Source organism: Pantherophis guttatus, chromosome 3 (assembly GCF_059756535.1).
Source record: "Pantherophis guttatus breed Tessera chromosome 3, ASM5975653v1, whole genome shotgun sequence".
Lineage (NCBI taxonomy): Eukaryota > Metazoa > Chordata > Lepidosauria > Squamata > Colubridae > Pantherophis > Pantherophis guttatus.
The window spans coordinates 198,912,131-198,931,083 of NC_142065.1; the positions used below are offsets into that span (position 1 = coordinate 198,912,131).

At 40.4% G+C, this 18,953-nt stretch overlaps 1 protein-coding gene across 2 annotated transcripts in view; it reads left to right on the top strand.

Annotated features, from left to right (window-relative positions):
- COL14A1 (collagen type XIV alpha 1 chain) overlaps nucleotides 1-18,953 on the top strand; it is a 151,470-nt gene that overhangs the window by 117,182 nt on the left and 15,335 nt on the right. For both annotated transcript variants that reach the window (XM_034422237.2, XM_034422236.2), the window contains exons 41-45: nucleotides 7,451-7,504; nucleotides 10,213-10,284; nucleotides 11,328-11,363; nucleotides 11,742-11,808; nucleotides 12,525-12,713. In XM_034422237.2, coding sequence (XP_034278128.2) covers nucleotides 7,451-7,504; nucleotides 10,213-10,284; nucleotides 11,328-11,363; nucleotides 11,742-11,808; nucleotides 12,525-12,713 — 418 coding nt within the window. The remainder of the gene's footprint in view (nucleotides 1-7,450; nucleotides 7,505-10,212; nucleotides 10,285-11,327; nucleotides 11,364-11,741; nucleotides 11,809-12,524; nucleotides 12,714-18,953) is intronic.

Genomic DNA, 18,953 nt, shown 5'->3' on the forward strand with positions numbered 1-18,953 from the left:
TATCAAACTGAATGGAGCTTTTATCTGTAAAGACATGAACAGAATTGCCTCTATAAATATTTACTCCGAAGGAAGATTCGCTTTGTTCTAAATATATAACAGTCTTCTTCAGCTTTGTGTTACCCAGATGTCTGGGAGTACAATTTTAGAACTGTCAGTCAGTATGTACATCTTATGTGGTAAACACCACATTTTCTCAATGAGCTTTGTGTTTTACTCTTAGGATTTTTTTTTTAAAAAAACTTGAAATCTTTATTTTCTTCAAATATTCTTGAGAAGGAATTTGTGAAGGACTGCAGGCAGTCTTCGATTTACGACCACAATTGAGCCCAAAATTTCCATTGTTAAGTGAAACATTTGTTAAGCGAGTTTTGTGCCATTTTACGATCTTTCTTACCTCAGTTGTTAAGTGACTCGCTGAAGTTGATGAGTTAGCAACTTGATTCTTAAGTGAATCTGGCTTCCCCATTGACTTTGCTTTGTCAGAAGGTGGCAAAACAGAATCACATGAACTTAGGACACAGCAGTGGTCATAAATGTGAACCAGTTGCCAAGCATCTGAATTTTGATCACGTGATGCTGCAAAAGATTGTAACTGTGGAAAAACGGTCGTAAGTCACTTTTTTCAGTGCTGTTGAACTTTGTGAACTTTGAACGGTCACTAAATGGACTGTTGTAAGTCGAGGACTACCTGTAGATGAATCAGTAGCCAAGGACTGAAGATGGGTCCCTTAAGGTTGTCTGAAGGACTAGAACACGGGTGTCGAACTCACAGTGTCAAGTTGCCATCATGTGATGTTTTGCGATGTTTTTTCCCTTCGCGAAGCTGGGGTGGGCGTGGTCTATGTGTGATGCATCCGGCCCACAGGCCGCCAGTTTGACACCCCTGGTCTAGAAACATCTGGCTTATACTTCAACCTTGTTACCATCTTTGGCAATAGCTGCTATTGAGAGTCTGGTTGAAGATATGATAGTTACTGGCAGAGTTTAGTAATTCTTGCTCTGAGAAACTGTGGATGGAGTGTTTGCTATGAAGAAATGGGTGATAGATAAAAAAGGCTGGAAGGAGAATGTTGAAAACAACAGACAATTCATTTCTGTAGACTTTTCTATCATATCCCATTCTTTTCTTCCCTATTGAGATGTTATGAATCTTGATACATTGTATTATTTCAATGCAGATTTTTATACAATATAATTATAAATTATAATACAATGTCATATTACTATAAATTATGACTATTCTATTATTCATAAAGCTGAAAGTATTGATAAAAGGAAGAAGAAAATTAACATGTCTATCAATACTAATAGCATTTTAGGATGTCAAGATTGCAAGCATAAAATTCCATAACTTGTCATCCAAAATTGAGTATAATATAAAAAAGGACCATGTCATATTGAAGTGGTTTGAAATGAATTACTTAATATTAAGATCACAATTGTATTATTATTGAGCTGTGGTGGTGCAGTGGTTAGAAAGCAGTATTGCAGGCAAACTCTGCCCACTGCCAGTCTGACCAACTTAAGGTTGAATCAGCCTTCTATCCTTCTGAGGTTGGTAAAATGAGGACCCAGATTGTTGGGGACAGTAGGCTGACTCTTAAACTGCTTAGAGAAGGCTGTAAACAACTGTGTATAAGTCTAAATGCTAGTGCCATATAAGGTAAAGGTTCCCCTCGCACATATGTGCTAGTCGTTCCCGACTCTAGAGGGCGGTGCTCATCTCTGTTTCAAAGCCGAAGAGCCAGCGCTGTCCGAAGACATCTCCGTGGTCATGTGGCCGGCATGACTAAACGCCAAAGGCGCCCGGAACGCTGTTACCTTCCCACCAAAGGTGGTCCCTATTTTTCTACTTGCATTTTTTACGTGCTTTCGAACTGCTAGGTTGGCAGAAGGTGGGACAAGTAACAGGAGCTCACCAGTGATGGGTTGCCCCCGGTTCGGACCGGTTCTATAGAACCAGTAGTAAAACCAGCGGGAGACTCCGCCCACCGACCCTGATGTCATCAGGAAGCTTCTGTGCATGTGCAGAAGCGTCTGTGCATGCGCGCAGCCCCGTTGCGAACCAATAGTAAAGGTAAGTAGAACCCACCCCTGGAGCTCACCCCGTTATACGGCACTAGGGATTTGAACCGCTGAACTGCCGACCTTTCGATTGACAAGCTCAGTGTCTTAGCCACTGAGCCACCATGTCCCAGTGCCATATACATGTCAATAAAAAGAGATAAAGGATAGATGTAGGAAATACTTTAACTTCTAGCTGTGGTGAGGAATAGTAGGTGTCGGTTCCAAGTAACGAACTTCCCCAACGAAAGAAGACTCTTTAGTTACAGCAACATCTGGAGGGTCACAGCCCCCCAATACCTGGGCAGAGCATGTCAGTAATGATAGCATTGTTTGAATAATAAAGGTAGCAATGGGAATATCTATACTGTAGAAGCACAGGGCAGTGCAAAACCGCTGGAAAAAAAATGCTTCCCAAGCAGAAAGTACCTTTGTTCAAAACAATAAAAGGAAATATGCCTTTCTCCTGCCTTGAATGACTTTTCTCGAACATCTCTGTGCCTGTCACTTCTTTTCATGGACAGGAGGGGTGGAGGAATACAGCTATTCATAACTGGGATTGTTTATTTGCTTACTGTCCGAGACAATTAACTGTGTACAATTTTCCATCTCCTTGGCTTTAGTCTGTCATTGAGTCATTGTGTGTAAAGCCAAGAATGATAAACAATGAAAAATAGGGTTTTGTTCGGCTAACTTTCCATGTTCTAATTGTAATAGTTTTCTTTCTTTTTTTTTCTTTTTCTTTCTTTCTTTCTTTCTTTCTTTCTTTCTTTCTTTCTTTCTTTCTTTCTTTCTTTCTTTCTTCCATCCTTCCTTCCTTCCTTCCTTCCTTTCTCTTTCTTTCTTTCCATCTTTCTTTCTTCTTTTTTCTACTTTCCTTCCTTCCTTTTTTTTCTTCCTTTCTTTCTTTCTACTTTTCTTTTTTCTTTTTTCTGTTTACCTTCCTTCCTTCTCTCCTTCCTCCCTTTCTTTTTGTCCCTCCCTTCCTCCCTCCCTCCCTCCTTCCTTCTTCTTTCTTTCTACCTTTCTTTTTTCTGTCTTCCTTCCTTCCTTCCTTCCTTCCTTCCTTCCTTCCTTCCTTCCTTCCTTCCTTCCTTCCTTCCTTCCTTCCTTCCTCTCTCGATCTCCCTCTTCTCCCATCAAACTGATCTGCTTTGCCATTTCTGCAAGCACATCTAATAACAGGGTTAAAGCCCTCTTCATTCCAAACGGTTCTTTTCCTAAGCATGTTACACAGATGTTAAATTTGTTCAGATGACAGGGTCTATTTTATGAGAGTTTGTTTATATTTTTTTTTAAAAAAAAACTGGCATGCCAGCTATGATTTTAAGCAAACTATCAAACGCTCTGTCTCAGGAATCGTAGGGGAGAGGAAGAGAAATCATTCTTTGCCATAAATTTATTCTCAGCTCGGTCATTGCAATAAATAAGACATTACAATGGGTATGCATCATAAATTATCAGCTCATATGTTTCATCTCACGGCTTTCTTCCAAGTTTATAAATCTAAAACAGTAATGTAAAACTTAGAATCCTTAAGCCCCTTCGTTTCAGAGGCATTTGGAGAATTAAGGTAGCTTTGTTGGCCATCCTATCAAATAACATTCACCTACTTGGAATAGTATGTGCCAGAGGTGGGTTTCAGCAGGTTCTGACCAGTTCTGGAGAAGCGGAAGGTAGCGGAAATTTTGAGTAGTTCGGAGAACCGGTAGTAAAAATTCTGACTGGCCCCACCTCCATCTATTCTCTGCCTCCCGAGTCCCAGCTGATCAGGAGGAAATGGGGATCTTGCAGTAACCTTCCCCTGGAGTGGGGAGGGAATTTATTTATTTATTTATTTATTTTATTCAATTTATATCCCGCCCTTCTCCAAGTGGACTCAGGGCGGTGCACAGCCAGAACTAAAACACATATCAATACAAAATTTAAAATTATTAAAAGAATTAAATAACTGTGGCCCAAAAAATTTAAAATATTGAAAACTAAAATCCATTTGACAATTTAAAAAGCTAAAAAACTAAAAAAAAAAGGGGGGGTGGGGTTTTCACGCCAGCCCTGCTTGATGGAAAAGAAAAGTTTTTAGGGCACGGTGAAAAACCCGGAGATCCGATATCCTTCGTATCTCCAGGGGCAAATCGTTCCAGAGGGCAGGAGCTGCCACAGAGAAGGCCCTCCCCCTGGGGGTCGCCAGCCGACATTGCTGGCTGACGGCACCCTGAGGAGTCCCTCTTTGTGGGAGCGTACTGGTCGGTGGGTGGCTATCGGAGATTTTACAGTATCCTTCCCCTGCCACGCCCACCAAGCCACACCCACAGAACTAATAGTAAAGAATTTTGAAATCCACCACTGGTATGTGCATAATGTATTTGCCATCAGGTATTGAAACAGCACTTTCACATTGCTAAAATCACTTGAGTTCTAAAGCTGATCTTGCTTTCAACTTATGTTAATCAAGGGTACCCTGCCCTTTTAAATCAGTGTTATTGGGGCATATGATAAAAAAGGGCAAGGTTTCACTTGCCTGACCATGCCCACCATTTTCAATGGATTGATCCTACCCACTCCCCGCCATTACAGGCAACACACCGCTATATATTTTAAATTTGTCCCAAGGTGCTTTTTCAAAAGGCAACTGGACTTTCTTGTTTGGTATTTTTTCTTCCTTGAAAACTTTAGCTTCTCATCCAAGAAGCTTTCAAAGCTGCAGAACTGAAGAAGCTTCTTGGATGAGAAGCGAAACATTTTCAAGGAGAAAAGAAAGTCCAATTGCTTTTTGGAAAAATACCTTTGGGACAGCCATGATTAAATGATTGATCCAACTCTTGGTATTCTGTTCTGTTCTGTTCTGTTCAGTGGTGTGTTCCTCCCGGTTCGGCCCGGTTCTCCCGAGCCGGTAGCGGTGATGATATGATGTCACCGAACCAGTTCTGCGCCCCCCGCACCCCCTCCTATTCTCTTCTCTTCTGTTCTATTTTATTTTTTATTTTTTTAAAATTTGATTTATATGCCGCCCTTCTCCGGAGACTCAGGGCAGCTTACAATGCATTAAGCAATAGCCTTCATACTTTTGTATATTTTATACAAAGTCAGCTTATTGCCCCCACAAACTGGGTCCTCAATTTACCTACCTTAGAAAGGATGGAAGGCTGAGTCAACTTTGAGCCTGGGGAGATTCGAACTTGCAGTAATTGCAGGCAGCTGAATGTTAATAACAGGCTATTAGCCAGCTGCACCACCAGGCCCCTATTCTATTCTATTCTATTCTATTCTATTCTATTCTATTCTATTCTATTCTATTCTATTCTACCCTGTTCTGTTCTACTCTATTCTATATCTTGCATGCTGTGGAAATTAGAGATGAACAGGACCACTTAGGCATGGAGCCTCTTGTTCAGAGTAGGAATCCAAATTAATCAATATCTGGCCTCCACTTGGACACTTTTAACAAAGGTGTTGCTAAAAGTTGTCTTCACCGTTGTCTTCACTGTCATGTCACTAATACTATTACAAACTGCCCTACTGTAACTTTTCTGGGATTAAGTTTTGAACTTGGAAGAATAAACAGAGAGAATTCCACATCTGTTATTTATCAGAATGTGGCAATATGGATTCATTCCCTAAACCGCTTTCCAATTAATCTCCTTTTTTTCCCCGCACACATGCTCACACAGCAAACCCTGAGAAGCAGGACTACATAGTCTATGCAAAGGTGGAAATGAAGTGTGTGTGTGTAGCATATGGGCATAGCAGAAACAAACCATGAATGACTCAGTTCCAGCAATTCCACACTAACTTTATTCAATCAAGAACATCTATGAGTAGCTCCAAAAGTAGAACATTTGGTTTAAAGCATAAATATAAATTTTCTTGTAAATACTATAGAAATCTTGCAAAGAAAGTGTCAGGTGCAAAAGATCAAGACCGCACAGGTTCCAATTAAACTGATTTATTACTAATCATTAGTAATTAGTAATTTATTACTAATAAATCATGAATAGGCACAAGAATCTTCTCAACTAAATAAGAGCCAACGAATGGTGTTAACTAAGAGTCAATGAATTCATGGGAGGTTGGACTTCGTTTGTTTAGGGATTCTAGGCTGATTCCTCTTTTGGCTCCGCCCCGGTTTTTGGCACTCCTTCTTCTACAAACAGCCATGTAAATGTGAGTAATACACTTTAGCCATAGGAACTAAGTTTAAAAGGTTTCCAAAAATTCTACAACAATCATCCATTTTATTAGTCCAAACCATTTATTGGAATTCTCCACTATTACTTATTTTTATTGATTTTAAGCAAAAGGAAACAGATGACAATAAGTTTAGTTATTTAGCTTTATATAGTACGATATCAGGAGTGTCAAGGCCCACAGGCCAAATGTAGCCTGCGGGGTGCTTAGATCTGGCCCACGGGACCCCCTTGAATCAGCAAAGGACTGGCCCGTGGTGCCTCTGCCAGCAAAAATGGACCTCGGGAGGGCTGCCCTCCCGAACTCCGTTTTTGCTGGCAGAGGGTTGCAGGAGGTCGTATCAGCTGAAAACAGAGCTTGGGAGCCCGTTTTTGCTGGCAGAACATTCAGGCCACCACAGGTGCTCCCGACACGAGTGACATTGAGCTGGCCATGCCCACCCTGGCCATGCCCACCTTTGTCCCTCGAGGTAAAACACAACCCTGATGTGTCCCTCAATGAAATCGAGTTTGACACCTGTCAACTCGCAAAGCATCCCTGGCCTGCTCTCGAGTTACCATAGGCCGGGGGGGATGGGAAACTAATGAAATGACACAGCAGCCAAAGACAGATACATATTCCAGGCTTATCACTCTCATGGCTGTATCCCAGGGTTACCCACAGCAGCCGGAGGGGAGTGACCTCTACACAACCCATGAAATTGCTCCTTTGGGAATGTGATTGATGACACACCCTGGGGGGAGGGGGAAACAGGGTCATAATTGGAACGTAAATTACGTAGATAGATGCACATTCCACGCTTATCACTCTCATGGCTGTATCCCAGGGTTACCTACAGCAGCTGAAGGGGAGTGACCTCTATAACCCACGAAATTGCTCTGTTGGGGATGTGATTGATGACACAACCTGGGGGGAGAGGGGAAACAGGGTCATAATTTGAGAGTAAATTACGTAGAGTCAGAGCTGGCTTCACTTGGGAACGTGCTGACATGAAGCTCTTAATAAATAACTAGATTTCTTTTGAAGCTTGGCTTGAGACTCAGGATTTAATTAGGGCATCCGTCGGAACCCTGACAACACCCCTGTACTATATTTATATGAGAATTAATACAACCTTTATATATATGATCTGGCTAATTCTTTTAAACTGTTATAATGAGCAAAATAGTAATCCAAGTATTTTCATGTCTTTTAGGGCCTGATAGGCAAAGACGGACCAACTGGACCTCAAGGTTCCTCAGGACCAGTGGTAAACACCATCATGTTATTCCATTCTTTTAAAAAATGGTTAAAAACTTTGAATCACAAAAGGGGAATAAGGAATATTTGTTAACTTGCTTTCCTTGCTAAATAACAAAGTTAATTCATTAACTCTGGATTTCCCAACACAATGGCTGAGAATACTCATGTACCCACAAATAATGTGCCTCTTAAATTATACTTTTAAAAATACCTAATTAAAAAAATATAGAATTTTATCTGTGAAATAAAGTGTCTGCCTTTGGCATCATTTTTGTTTCCAAAACTGATTCTGGATCTCAAATGAGACTTGAGGTCTGTTTTAGAAAATAGAAATGATGGATGCATTGGAATCTTTATGTCTTTAAAAAGTCACAAATCTCTGAACTAATTTCAGTCATAACATGCAACAGCTAAAACCCTGAGTCAGTTCCAAAGATTAGGGAGTTATTCCAAGGGTTAGTCCCAGCTTTGGCATACAATGATCCACCTAATGGGTTTCATTTCTGTTTTTTTCCATGGAACTTCCATGTCAAGACCATCGATCCAACTTGGGAAAGAAACCTCAAGGCCAAAAACCTGGAATAGCAAATAGTCTGTAGAGATTCTCAGTCATCCAGGTCATGGTTGTCCCAAAGGTGCTTTTTCAGGAGGCAACTGAAAACTTTCTTGTTTTTTCTTTTGAAGATGTTTCGCTTCTCATCCAAGAAGCTTCTTCAGCTCTGACAGGACAGTGGGGAATGGAAGGATTTATATTCCTTGCAGACAACTGGTCATCTGCAACCTTTTAGAGGATCGTTGAATGGTAATGGTGTGGGGGTATGAATGGATTTTCAGAGGAAAAATTGCAGGCTACAAGAACCATTTGCACTACTCAGGTGACCCTGAGGACACAGATAAATCTCCAAGTGCTTCAAGGACCCTCTAAAAGGATGCAGATGACCAGCTGTCTGCAAGGAATATACATCCTTGCATTCCCCACTATTCTGTCAGAGCTGAAGAAGCTTCTTGGATGAGAAGCGAAACGTCTTCAAAAGAAAAAACAAGAAAGTCCAGTTGCCTCCTGAAAAAGCATCTTTGGGACTGGAATAGCAAATCTTAAAAACAAAAAACAAAAAAACCCTTGCTTTATCTAGTTAATATAGCCAATTTCACCCATTTTATTTTGCCTGGATTACTGTAATCATAGTTCGAACTGCAAGAAAGGAAAATCAGAGAATATATTTGCAAACAGTTAAAACAGTCCTGATCAGTCTTAAGCAGTGGTGGGATTCAGCCAGTTCGCACCACTTCGGGAGAACCGGTTGTTAACTTTCTGAGCAGTTGGTGAACTGGTTGTTGGAAGAAATCATTAAGGCAGAGAACTGGTTGTTAAATTATTTGAATCCCACCACTGGTCTTAAGTATTATTCTCCAAAGCCCCTGAGAGCAGACTGAGAAATAATGGGTAGAAACATCTTAAAGAGAGTGGAAATAAAATGAAATTTCCTGACAGTAACAACAGATAATCAACGGAACAGCTTGCTTCCTGGAATTGTGGGTGCTCTATCACTACAGGTCTTCAAAAATACACAACTATTTCTCTGGGTTGGTGTAGGGTACCTGCGTTGGGCAAGTGGTTGGACTAGAAGAACTCCAAGGTCCTCAATAAGTCTTCCAGCTTATGCTTCTACATATTTTACTTGGGAGATGACGAGGCTAATTGTCTAAGTGCCTTTAGGCAAACTATGAATTACTGTGAAATGTAAACACAGCCAGAGGCTGTGTAATCAGGAGGGGCGAGAACAAAGGGATGTGGTTGTGAAAAATGAAAGAAAATCTGGGAAATTCCTGAATAGAATCTCATTGAATGGACAATGCAGAAGTTGTCCTCTAGTCATGGATATGCAAAAGAAGAGGTTTCATTATGGATGATAGATGGAAAGTCCTCCATACTAGGACAAATACTGCATCCAGTTAGTCACCACACTATTTAAAAGATGTTGAGACTCTAGAAAGAGTGCAGAGAAGAGCAACCAGGATGATTAGAGGTCCGGAGACTCAAAAATATGAAGAATGGTTGCAGGAACTGGGCATGGCTAGTCTAGTGAAGAGAAGGACCAGGGGAGACATGATAGCAGTGTTCCAATATTTGAGGGGCTGCCACAGAGAGGAAGGAAGGGGTCAAGCTATTTTCCAAAGCACCTGAAGGCCAGACAAGATATAATGGATGGAAACTGATCAAGGAGAGATTCAACCTAGAAATAAGGAGAAATTTTCTGACAGTGAGAACAATCAACCAATGGAACAACTGGCCTTCGGAAGTTGTGGGAGCTTCATCACTGGAGGCTTTCAAGAAGAGATTGGACTGCCATCTGTCAGAAATGGTGTAGGGTCTCCTGCTTGGGCAGGGGTGTTGGACCAGATGATCTACAAGATCCCTTCCAACTGTTAACCTGTTAAATAAGTCTGTGGACTAACTAATTTATTACTGCTTTTGTTGAAAAGTTTGCTGAGCAATAACTTGGTTGGTAGATGAGACTTTATCTGTGCTTCTGCAGGAATGATTTGCATTTGATTTACCAGTGGAGGAAGTACATAATTAACCTCACCATGACTCATCTGCTGTCTTTCTGATTCTTGGGCCAAGGTGTTGGAGAATGTCAGCAAAGTTTCGAAGCACAATTATATATAAACAGGATTCTGAACTTCAATTACTTTATTGTGTTCTCTATGCAGGGAATACCTGGTGCTCCAGGTGTCCCAGGAATAATGGGTAATATTGGCCCACAAGGAGATGCTGGACCACCTGTAAGTAAGAATCCATCATACTCTCTCTCTCTCTCTCTTTATCATATTCTCTCTCTCATCTCTCTAAGGTGCGTCTTATACTCAGAAAAATACGGTAGCTTTTGAATGAAAGGTCCTGTTGCCATCCCTGTACATCTTTTTCCCACCTCCCCAATGCTAACTGTAATGTCGGTTGGGGTGGAAGATTTTCACCAGGATAGCTGAGAAAACTTCCACATTGGTCTATGTCCATGTGCCTAAAATGAAATGATTTTGGAAACACTGACATGTTTTGTAACTGCAGTACCAAAGTAACATTTACTTTGCCTCTGTAGACATTTAAAACAGCTCTATTTCGATTTTTTTTTCTTTGACTTAGAATGAAAACAATGGCTGTCTTCCAAGAAGTCTTTTTTCACATGTTCCCCAATAGAGCAGAGTTTGAAAGATCTTACTGCTAAGTGTGGGATCTGCTATGAACGTCTGCCTGGAATATGACAATTCTTTTGCTATTACAGCAATAGCACTTAGACTCATATATCACTTCACAGTGCTTTACAGCCCTTTCTAAGAGGCTTACAGAGTCAGCCTATTGCCCCCAATAATCTGGGTCCTCATTTTACTGACCTCAGAAATATGGAAGGCTGAACCAAACCTGAGCCGGTGAGAATCGAACTGCAGTTGGCAGTATTAGCCTGCAATACTGCATTCTAACCACTGTGCCACCACGGCTCTTATACTTATAATATACACAGATATTTTCCTTCTAACCCAAATATCAGCCAATATCTAGATGGCCAAAAGCTCTTCACGAGCATATCGCACCTCATCACAAAGATACCATACCATAAGTAATTTTGCTAAATTTTGCAGTCATCTTCGAAGTGTGTTGGGAAGTACAATCCCATCTTTCTTAAATAACTATGGCTGCTGTGGGATTGAAAACACACGGCTTACATGTCGCCACATTTATAAAAGCCAGTGAATTACAAAGGAGTGTGGAACTTATTTACATTACATGTTGTGCTTATTTACATTACATTTTGTGCTTCCCTCAAACCCAGGGACTTCCTGGAGTAAAAGGCGAGAAAGGTGAACGTGTAAGTGCCTTAATCACATATCTTGAGGACAGCTTCTTTATTTTTAGAATAAAGTACTACTTTGGGAGGTGGGTTGTTCTTTTTCCAGGATCTGTAGGTGGCAGTCCTGTGCGTGTTTATGTAGGAGTAAATCCTTGTGGGCCTTGTGAGTAGACACCATAGGCTGTGCTGCCAAGACATCCCAACCTTTTCCCAGTTTAGTCCCCTCCAGATGAGTTGGGATTCCCAGGAAGCCACATGGGGATTGAAAGTTCAAAGAATTGCATACTCAACACATTTGGAAGAGGTCAAGTTAGTGAAGATGGATTGTATGTGAGGAACATCTGTATTTTATGCAAGTTATGGGAACTGATGTATCACTATATCCTCAACGTATAGGGAGATCTTCAGTCCCAAGCAATGGTACGGGCAGTAGCTCGTCAGGTGTGTGAACAGCTTATCCAGTGTGAGTACAAGAAATGTTGTACTATCATTGTTCTAATGATTTGTAGATTTTAACCAGGGGTGAAATCCAGCAGGTTCTGACAGGTTCAGGAGAACCGGTAGGGGAAATTTTGAGCAGTTCGGAGAACCGGCAAATACCACCTCTGGCTGGCCCCAGAGTGGGGTGGGAATGGAGATTTTGCAATATCCTTCCCCCAGGAGTGGGGAGGGAATGGGGATTTTGCAGTATCCTTCCCCTGGAGTGGGGTGGGAATGGAGATTTTGCAGTATCCTTCCCCTGCCACGCCCACCAAGCAACACCACACCCACCAAGCCACGCCCACAGAACCGGTAGTAAAAATATTTGGATTTCATCACTGGTTTTAACTGCTAGATGTATTTGTGCAATTTTTTTAAAAAAAAATACATTTCTGTGTAATTTATTGGGCCAGACCCAACTCATAACTCAAATCGATGCCCACTTATCCTTATTAACATAAAACTCAATCAGGATAGAGTTCTTAGATGAATAATAATAATAATAATATAATAATAATAATAATAATATAATAATAATAATAATAATAATAATAATAATAATAATAATAATAATAATAATAATAATAATAATAATAATAGTAATAATTTTATTTCTATACCGCCCTTCTCCCGAAGGACTCAGGGCGGTGTACAGCCTATACATGAAGCTTATGTTCTCTGTATTTATCTGCATGGCAGCTCACCTGGATAGATACAACTCCATCTTAAATCAGATTCCGAGCAACTCAATCTCAACACGGACTATCCCAGGTCCCCCTGGTGAACCAGGACGGCAAGGCTTACCTGGACCACAGGGAGAGCAAGGATCTTCAGGAAGCCCAGGTTTCCCTGGCAATCCTGGCCAACCTGGAACACCAGGAGAAAGAGGTAAGTGGGTGACTAAGACATATAAAGCTGGAGCTTGTCCAAAGGCCACCAAAGACAGCTTACGATTGTCTGATGTTTTTGGAAATGTCCAAATGTATTATTAGAGTAGTCCTATTAAGAAGAGCTTCTATGTGAAGCTCTCTCTTCCATGAAATAGAATTTCCATCTCAAATGTGAAAATTGTGCCTTGGTAGGTATTGTGCTCAACTTCAACTAGGATGACTCTGTTCACTTTCATCTGTCTTCAGTCCTGATAGTCTAAGTTTTGCCCATCTGGAGCCTATCAGTTGTCTTCTCTTTATGAACTCTCAAATGACAGAAGAACTGATGATCTGTGGGAACCATCAGTTATCTCTGTTGTTGATAGATTTGGTAACCTGCTGACTGAATGAGGGACTACCAGAATTATTTTTGACATATAGATCTTGCTTTTTTTTGTTGTTGTTGTTTTTTTTGGCATGGCCTAGTCCACATATATCCAAATTACATACTGGAAATACTTGAAGTCCAGGAACCAAAATAACTAAATAATTCACTGCGAAATAAATGGACTTTAATGTATAAAAAAGATTATTTCAGGCACAAATATTTTCCACCAGACGTCTTCTCTTTCCATTGATCTTTATTCTGAATGGAAATTTGTTCTGGGCATGTATAAGTAATATTTGTTCCTTGGGTTAGAAGATTACAAGGAATGTATGAAATAATTTACAATTTTTAGTGATATCAGAAATCTATTCTACTAGACTTTCCCATTACTAACCTTTCTACCAATTCTTCATACTATTGACTCAGACTCTTGTCTATTGTCATTTTAGCTCATTGTTCCTACTCTCTGGAGTACTAGAAAAAAATGTGCTCCATCATTTCATAAAACCTTTTCAAGACTGCTTCTCTACAAATTACCATAAATAAGTTGAAGGGACGCAGAGATAGGGTGATCGAAAAAGTCAGCGGCAATTTTGTGATCAAAGCTCTGTAATGAAGGTAAAAAAGAGGGAGGAAGCTGCCATTATGAAAGAGATGAAGGATTCATAAAAATAAGAGTTGAGGAAGGAGCAGCAAACAATTGAAAGCTGCTACTGCTTTAATATATATATATATATTTTATTAGCCCTTGGGCCCTGCAGAGTTCCAGGCAGAAATTATTACTAAAATCTGATAAAAACAATTTAAAATGGAATTGGATAAAATACGATTTAAAATGAAATTGGAATAAAATACGATTTAAAATGATAGCTTTGATTAGCCTATAGGCCATATCAAAGCACGAGGTGCAAACACATATCGCCAATAAAATCTTATACAAACAATTTAAAATAAGAGTAGGGTAAAATACAATAGTTATAGGATAAGATACAATATAATTTAATGCATAAATATATAAAATAGAATAAAATGACATAAAATTATATTTCGGTGTCGCCCTTACAATCTACCCCAATCAATCCCATGTATGCAAATCTCAACTGAACCATTTTGTTTAAGTATTGTGCTATGTTAATGTTCTAGTTGCACATAAAGTAAGTTGTTTTGATATGGGGATCGCAATAGGTCATTTGTTTGGTGTATGGACCAAGGCACTTGTCTCTCACCCCCTTATACAAGCAACAGTCAAATAGGATGTGAGCCAGGTTACTGCTTTAATTTGAAAATGGGATATAATGAATAAATCTGGGGATCAGATTGGTTTGCATGTGCGTATGAATAGCCTGCTATTTTAGAAATAATTGAAGTTGATAGCCATCCTAAAGGCGCTTTTTAAAAGGCAACTGGACTTTCTTTGTTTTTCCTTGAAGACATTTCGCTTCTCATCCAAGAAGCTTCTTCAACTGGATGAGAAGCGAAAAATCTTCAAAGAAAAACAAAGAAAATCCAGTTGCCTTTTGAAAAAGAAACTTTGAGACCACCATGACTGGATAACTGAGAATCTCCATAGACATGAAATTGATAGCATCCTATCACATAAATGGAATAATGGGTGGAAACTGATGAAGGAGAGATTCAACCTAGAAATAAGGTGAAGTTTTCTGACAGTGATGACCATCAACCAGTGGAGCAGCTCGCCTTCAAAAGTTGTGGGAGCGTCATCCCTGGAAGCTTTCAAGAAGAGATTGGACTGCCATCTGTCAGAAATGGTGTAGGGTCTCCTGCTTGGGCATGGGGTTGGACTAGATGACCTACAAGGTCCCTTCAACTCTGTTATTCTATGTTCTAAATCTACTCTGAAGTGAATCTTTTACATACCTGCACACAAACACACAAACACACAAAAAAGCACGCACCCCACCCCACATGTAAGCGTATGTATAATTCAGCAGCCCAAGCCAATTAAGATGCAAATGTAGAAGGTCTGGGAATTGCATTGTTTGGTTATTTTTTCCCCTTCACTTAATGTATTAAGCCTCTCATCTGGTATCCATGGGATTTGATGTCACAGAATTGGTCCTGATGAGGAAACCTTTCAGCACCCTCCAAGACCCCCCAAAGTAAGAAGAGGGAAGATTTAGGTTTCTATGGGAAAAGAAGTTCAAAGAGCGTTTTTGTTTGGCGGCCCGAGGAAGAAAAGGGGTTGAGGTACGAAGGGACATGGGAAATTGGAAACCAGAAAGAGGCTGAAAGTTAAAATGGGGAGACTAAAGCAACAAGAAGAGGGTCTAAAGTGGCATTCTATGCGTAATTTATATACATATAGTGAAGCCTGAAAGATCTGACACCAGAATGAAAGAGATGAATGGCAAAGAAGAAAAATAGCGACTTCGCCAGTGGTAGCATTTCCCAAATAACCAATGCCAAGTTGGTATGTTTTCACGGAACACACTGGAAAGTTAAGTTTGCAATAAATAAAGTAGAAGAACACGGCATTGAAGTTCTCCTGTTCAGAATTTGTCAGCAAAATTATTTTAAAAGATGAAAAAAAAAAAAAAAAGGAAAGCATTTTGGTAGAATTTAATTTCTCAGTTGGAACTGCCGACAGTGGTGAGAATTTTGTAGCCAGCTGTGTTGACAAAGAGGATGATCCGCTTGGCAGGACAATCTGTTACTTGTTTGTTTTTATAACAATGGATTAGTAGACTCAGGCTACCAGATTTGGGTCGCAGAAATCTGGGCTACCACTCTGCTACCACCATAGCAATAGCACTTGGATTTATATACCTCCCAATAGTGCTTTACAGCACTCTCTGAGCGGTTTTCAATATCAGCATATTGCTCCCAAAACAACCTGGCACCTCATTTTATTGACCTTGGAAGGATGGAAGATTGAATGAACCTTGTACCCTGTCAGGATCGAACTACAGACTATGGGCAGAGTTTGCCTGCAATACCGCCTTCTAATCACAGCGCCACCAGGGCTCTTCTGCCACTATGGCAACAGAATTAGAGTTTGATCTATCTCTTGGTTGCTATGTTGGGATGGTTTCCAAAACTCCAGGTAAACAATGATTTGGAGCAAGAGGATGGGACTGTTTGCAACATCTGTTTTTTTGAACAATAGATATCTTGAAGTTTCACAAAGCTTAAGTGGAGATATTTGGAGAAAATGAAACTTAGCAAGGCTTTAGGAATGGCAACAATTAGAAGATCAACCATATGCATATTTTTTCACTTCCACATGTGATTAAAGGTAAAGGTTCCCCTCGCACGTATGTGCTAGTTGTTTCTGACTCTAGGGGGCAGTGCTCATCTCTGTTTCAAAGCCAAAGAGCCAGCACTGTCCGAAGACGTCTCCGTGGTCATGTGGCCGGCATGACTAAATGTCAAAGGTGCATGGAACACTGTTACCTTCCCACCAAAGGTGGTCCCTATTTTTCTACTTGCCTTTTTTACGTGCTTTCGAACTGCTAAGTTGGCAGAAGCTGGGACAAGTAACGGGAGCTCACCCCGTTATGCGGCTCTAGGGATTCGAACCGCTGAACTGCTGACTTTTTGATAGACAAGCACAACGTCTTAGCCACTGAGCCACCGCATCCTCCACATGTGATTATGGGGACATTTAATAGAAGTCTACTCTGGTCCAAGAAAGCCCGTTGGATCTAGTGATTAGATACTGGACTCGTAGTACAGAAACCTGAATTTCAGTCTTACTTTAGACATGAAAGCCAGCTGAGTGATGGGGCCAGTTTTTTTCTCTCAGCCCTAGGAAGAAGACAATGGAAAACCACTTTTGAAAATGTTGCCAATTACCAATAGTACAATGAAGGTTTGAGAGTTGGCTGCAACTGAAGCAATCTTACATTAGCTGTTTCAAAATGTGATTGGATATACCTGATAATGAAACATTAAGATGAATATGATTCTCTGGATATTTCATCCACTTCAACACCACTTCATCGCCTATCAATGTCTTTGCCTTAATGGATACAGACGTCCCATCAAACTGATATTTCAAATTCACTTTAAGAATGTCCTTAACGGAATGTCCATGGCTTCCATATTCTCAATTCATCAGAATTTCAGTGTTTCGGCAGATTACCGAATAGCAAGATTTAGATTAAAGCCTTGAACTGTGAAATCTTCATTATAACCTGTGTCTGAATACTGTACTGACAGATCCAGAAAGGTTCCTGATTATGTTAGTAAGTGGGGAGGATTTGCTGGCCAGATGTAGCTCATCAATTTGAGGTCCAAATTTCTAATAAACAAGAAGAGAATCTTCTAGTGCAGATACACGACAAGCTATATTTTGTAATTTCATTTGAGTGTTCACAGAGATTTTATGGCAATGTACCGTATTTTTCGGAGTATAAAACACACCTTTTCCCCCCCTAAAAGGGGGTGAAAATTTAGGTGCGTCTTATACACTGAATGTAGCCCCGGCCACTCACTGGCCCCCACCTTTTGGCCTCTGCCTCCCAGCAATTTACCTCCTTACAGCAAGCAGCAAGAAGAAACAGCCCATTTCAGCTTCAGCACAGCCTGATTAGGACAAGTTGATTGTCCGTTGGATCGGCCTCCCGATTCTCAGCTGTTTCAGGCTGCAGGAATTGCCATAGACTATTGCTGCGCGTGCCTCTGGTGCTTGCTGCAAGGAGGTAAATTGCTCGGAGCAGATTTTTTTTTCTTGTGCTAATCAAGCTATGCTGAAAGTGAAAATGAAAGTAAAGCAGGCTATTTGCTGTTTGCTGCAAGGAGGCAAAATTGCTGGGAGGCAGACACAGAGGCAGATTTCTTTTTCTTGTTTTCCTCACCAAAAAGGGTAGGTGTGTCTTATAGTCCGGAGCGTCTTATACTTTGAAAAATACGGTATCTGGAAGACTAACATCTGTTACCATAAGGTTTCTATCTTTCCACACATTACAATCAACTTGGACAGCATGGAAACTACCTCCATCTTTTCCAGTAGGTCATTAGTTTATGTGGGAATAAGGAAATGAGTATCAGAAAGAATTGCAAACAGATATCTCCTTCATGATTAATTTCAGTTTCAAGCCAAAGACACTATTTGGCTTTGGTGAGTGAACTAAGTGCTGTTCTTAACAAAGTTATGCAAAGAAGATGGATTCACAACAACAACAAAATTACATTGAATTCCTGTTTAATTACCTAGACATTCAACCATTTTCGGTCACATTAATAATTGTAATTTATTTGAAACTTTTGCAAAGCCGCCTATGCGTTTGAGATTTCAGAAGGTGGAGTCTTGTTCAATAAACCTGCAACATTTTTGTGACTGAGCAGCATGGTGGCCTAGTGGTAAAGATGCTGACCTCCCACTTGGAAGGCTGAGAGTTCAATCCTAGCCCTGGCAGAGGTTTCTCTCCTAGGACGCAAAGAAAACAATATCTGCTGCGAATTTCATGTAGGCATCAGGAAGGGCATCCGGCCAGGAAACGCTCAGCTCTATACAGTCGCCCCGACTCCACCCCGAACAAAAGGATTACAGGGTGGTTAAAAGGGGGTTTTGTGACTGAATAAAGCAGTCCTATTAACACATAAATAAAGAGTTGACACTAATAGCCCTATGAGGAAAAAGACACAGGAAAATGACTTAATCTCAAAACTATTTATTTCATGTGTCCATATACATGCATTAGTAAAGAATCAAGGTCCTGAATATTGTTGTTCAATCACTTTGGAGAGATTCAACGTAGAAATAAGGAGAAATTTTCTGACAGAACAATCAATCAATGGAACAGAAGTTGCTTTTGGAAGTTGTGGGAGCTTCCTCACTGGAAACTTTCAAGAAGAGACTGGACTGCCATCTGTCAGAAATTTATTTATTTATTTATTTATTTATTG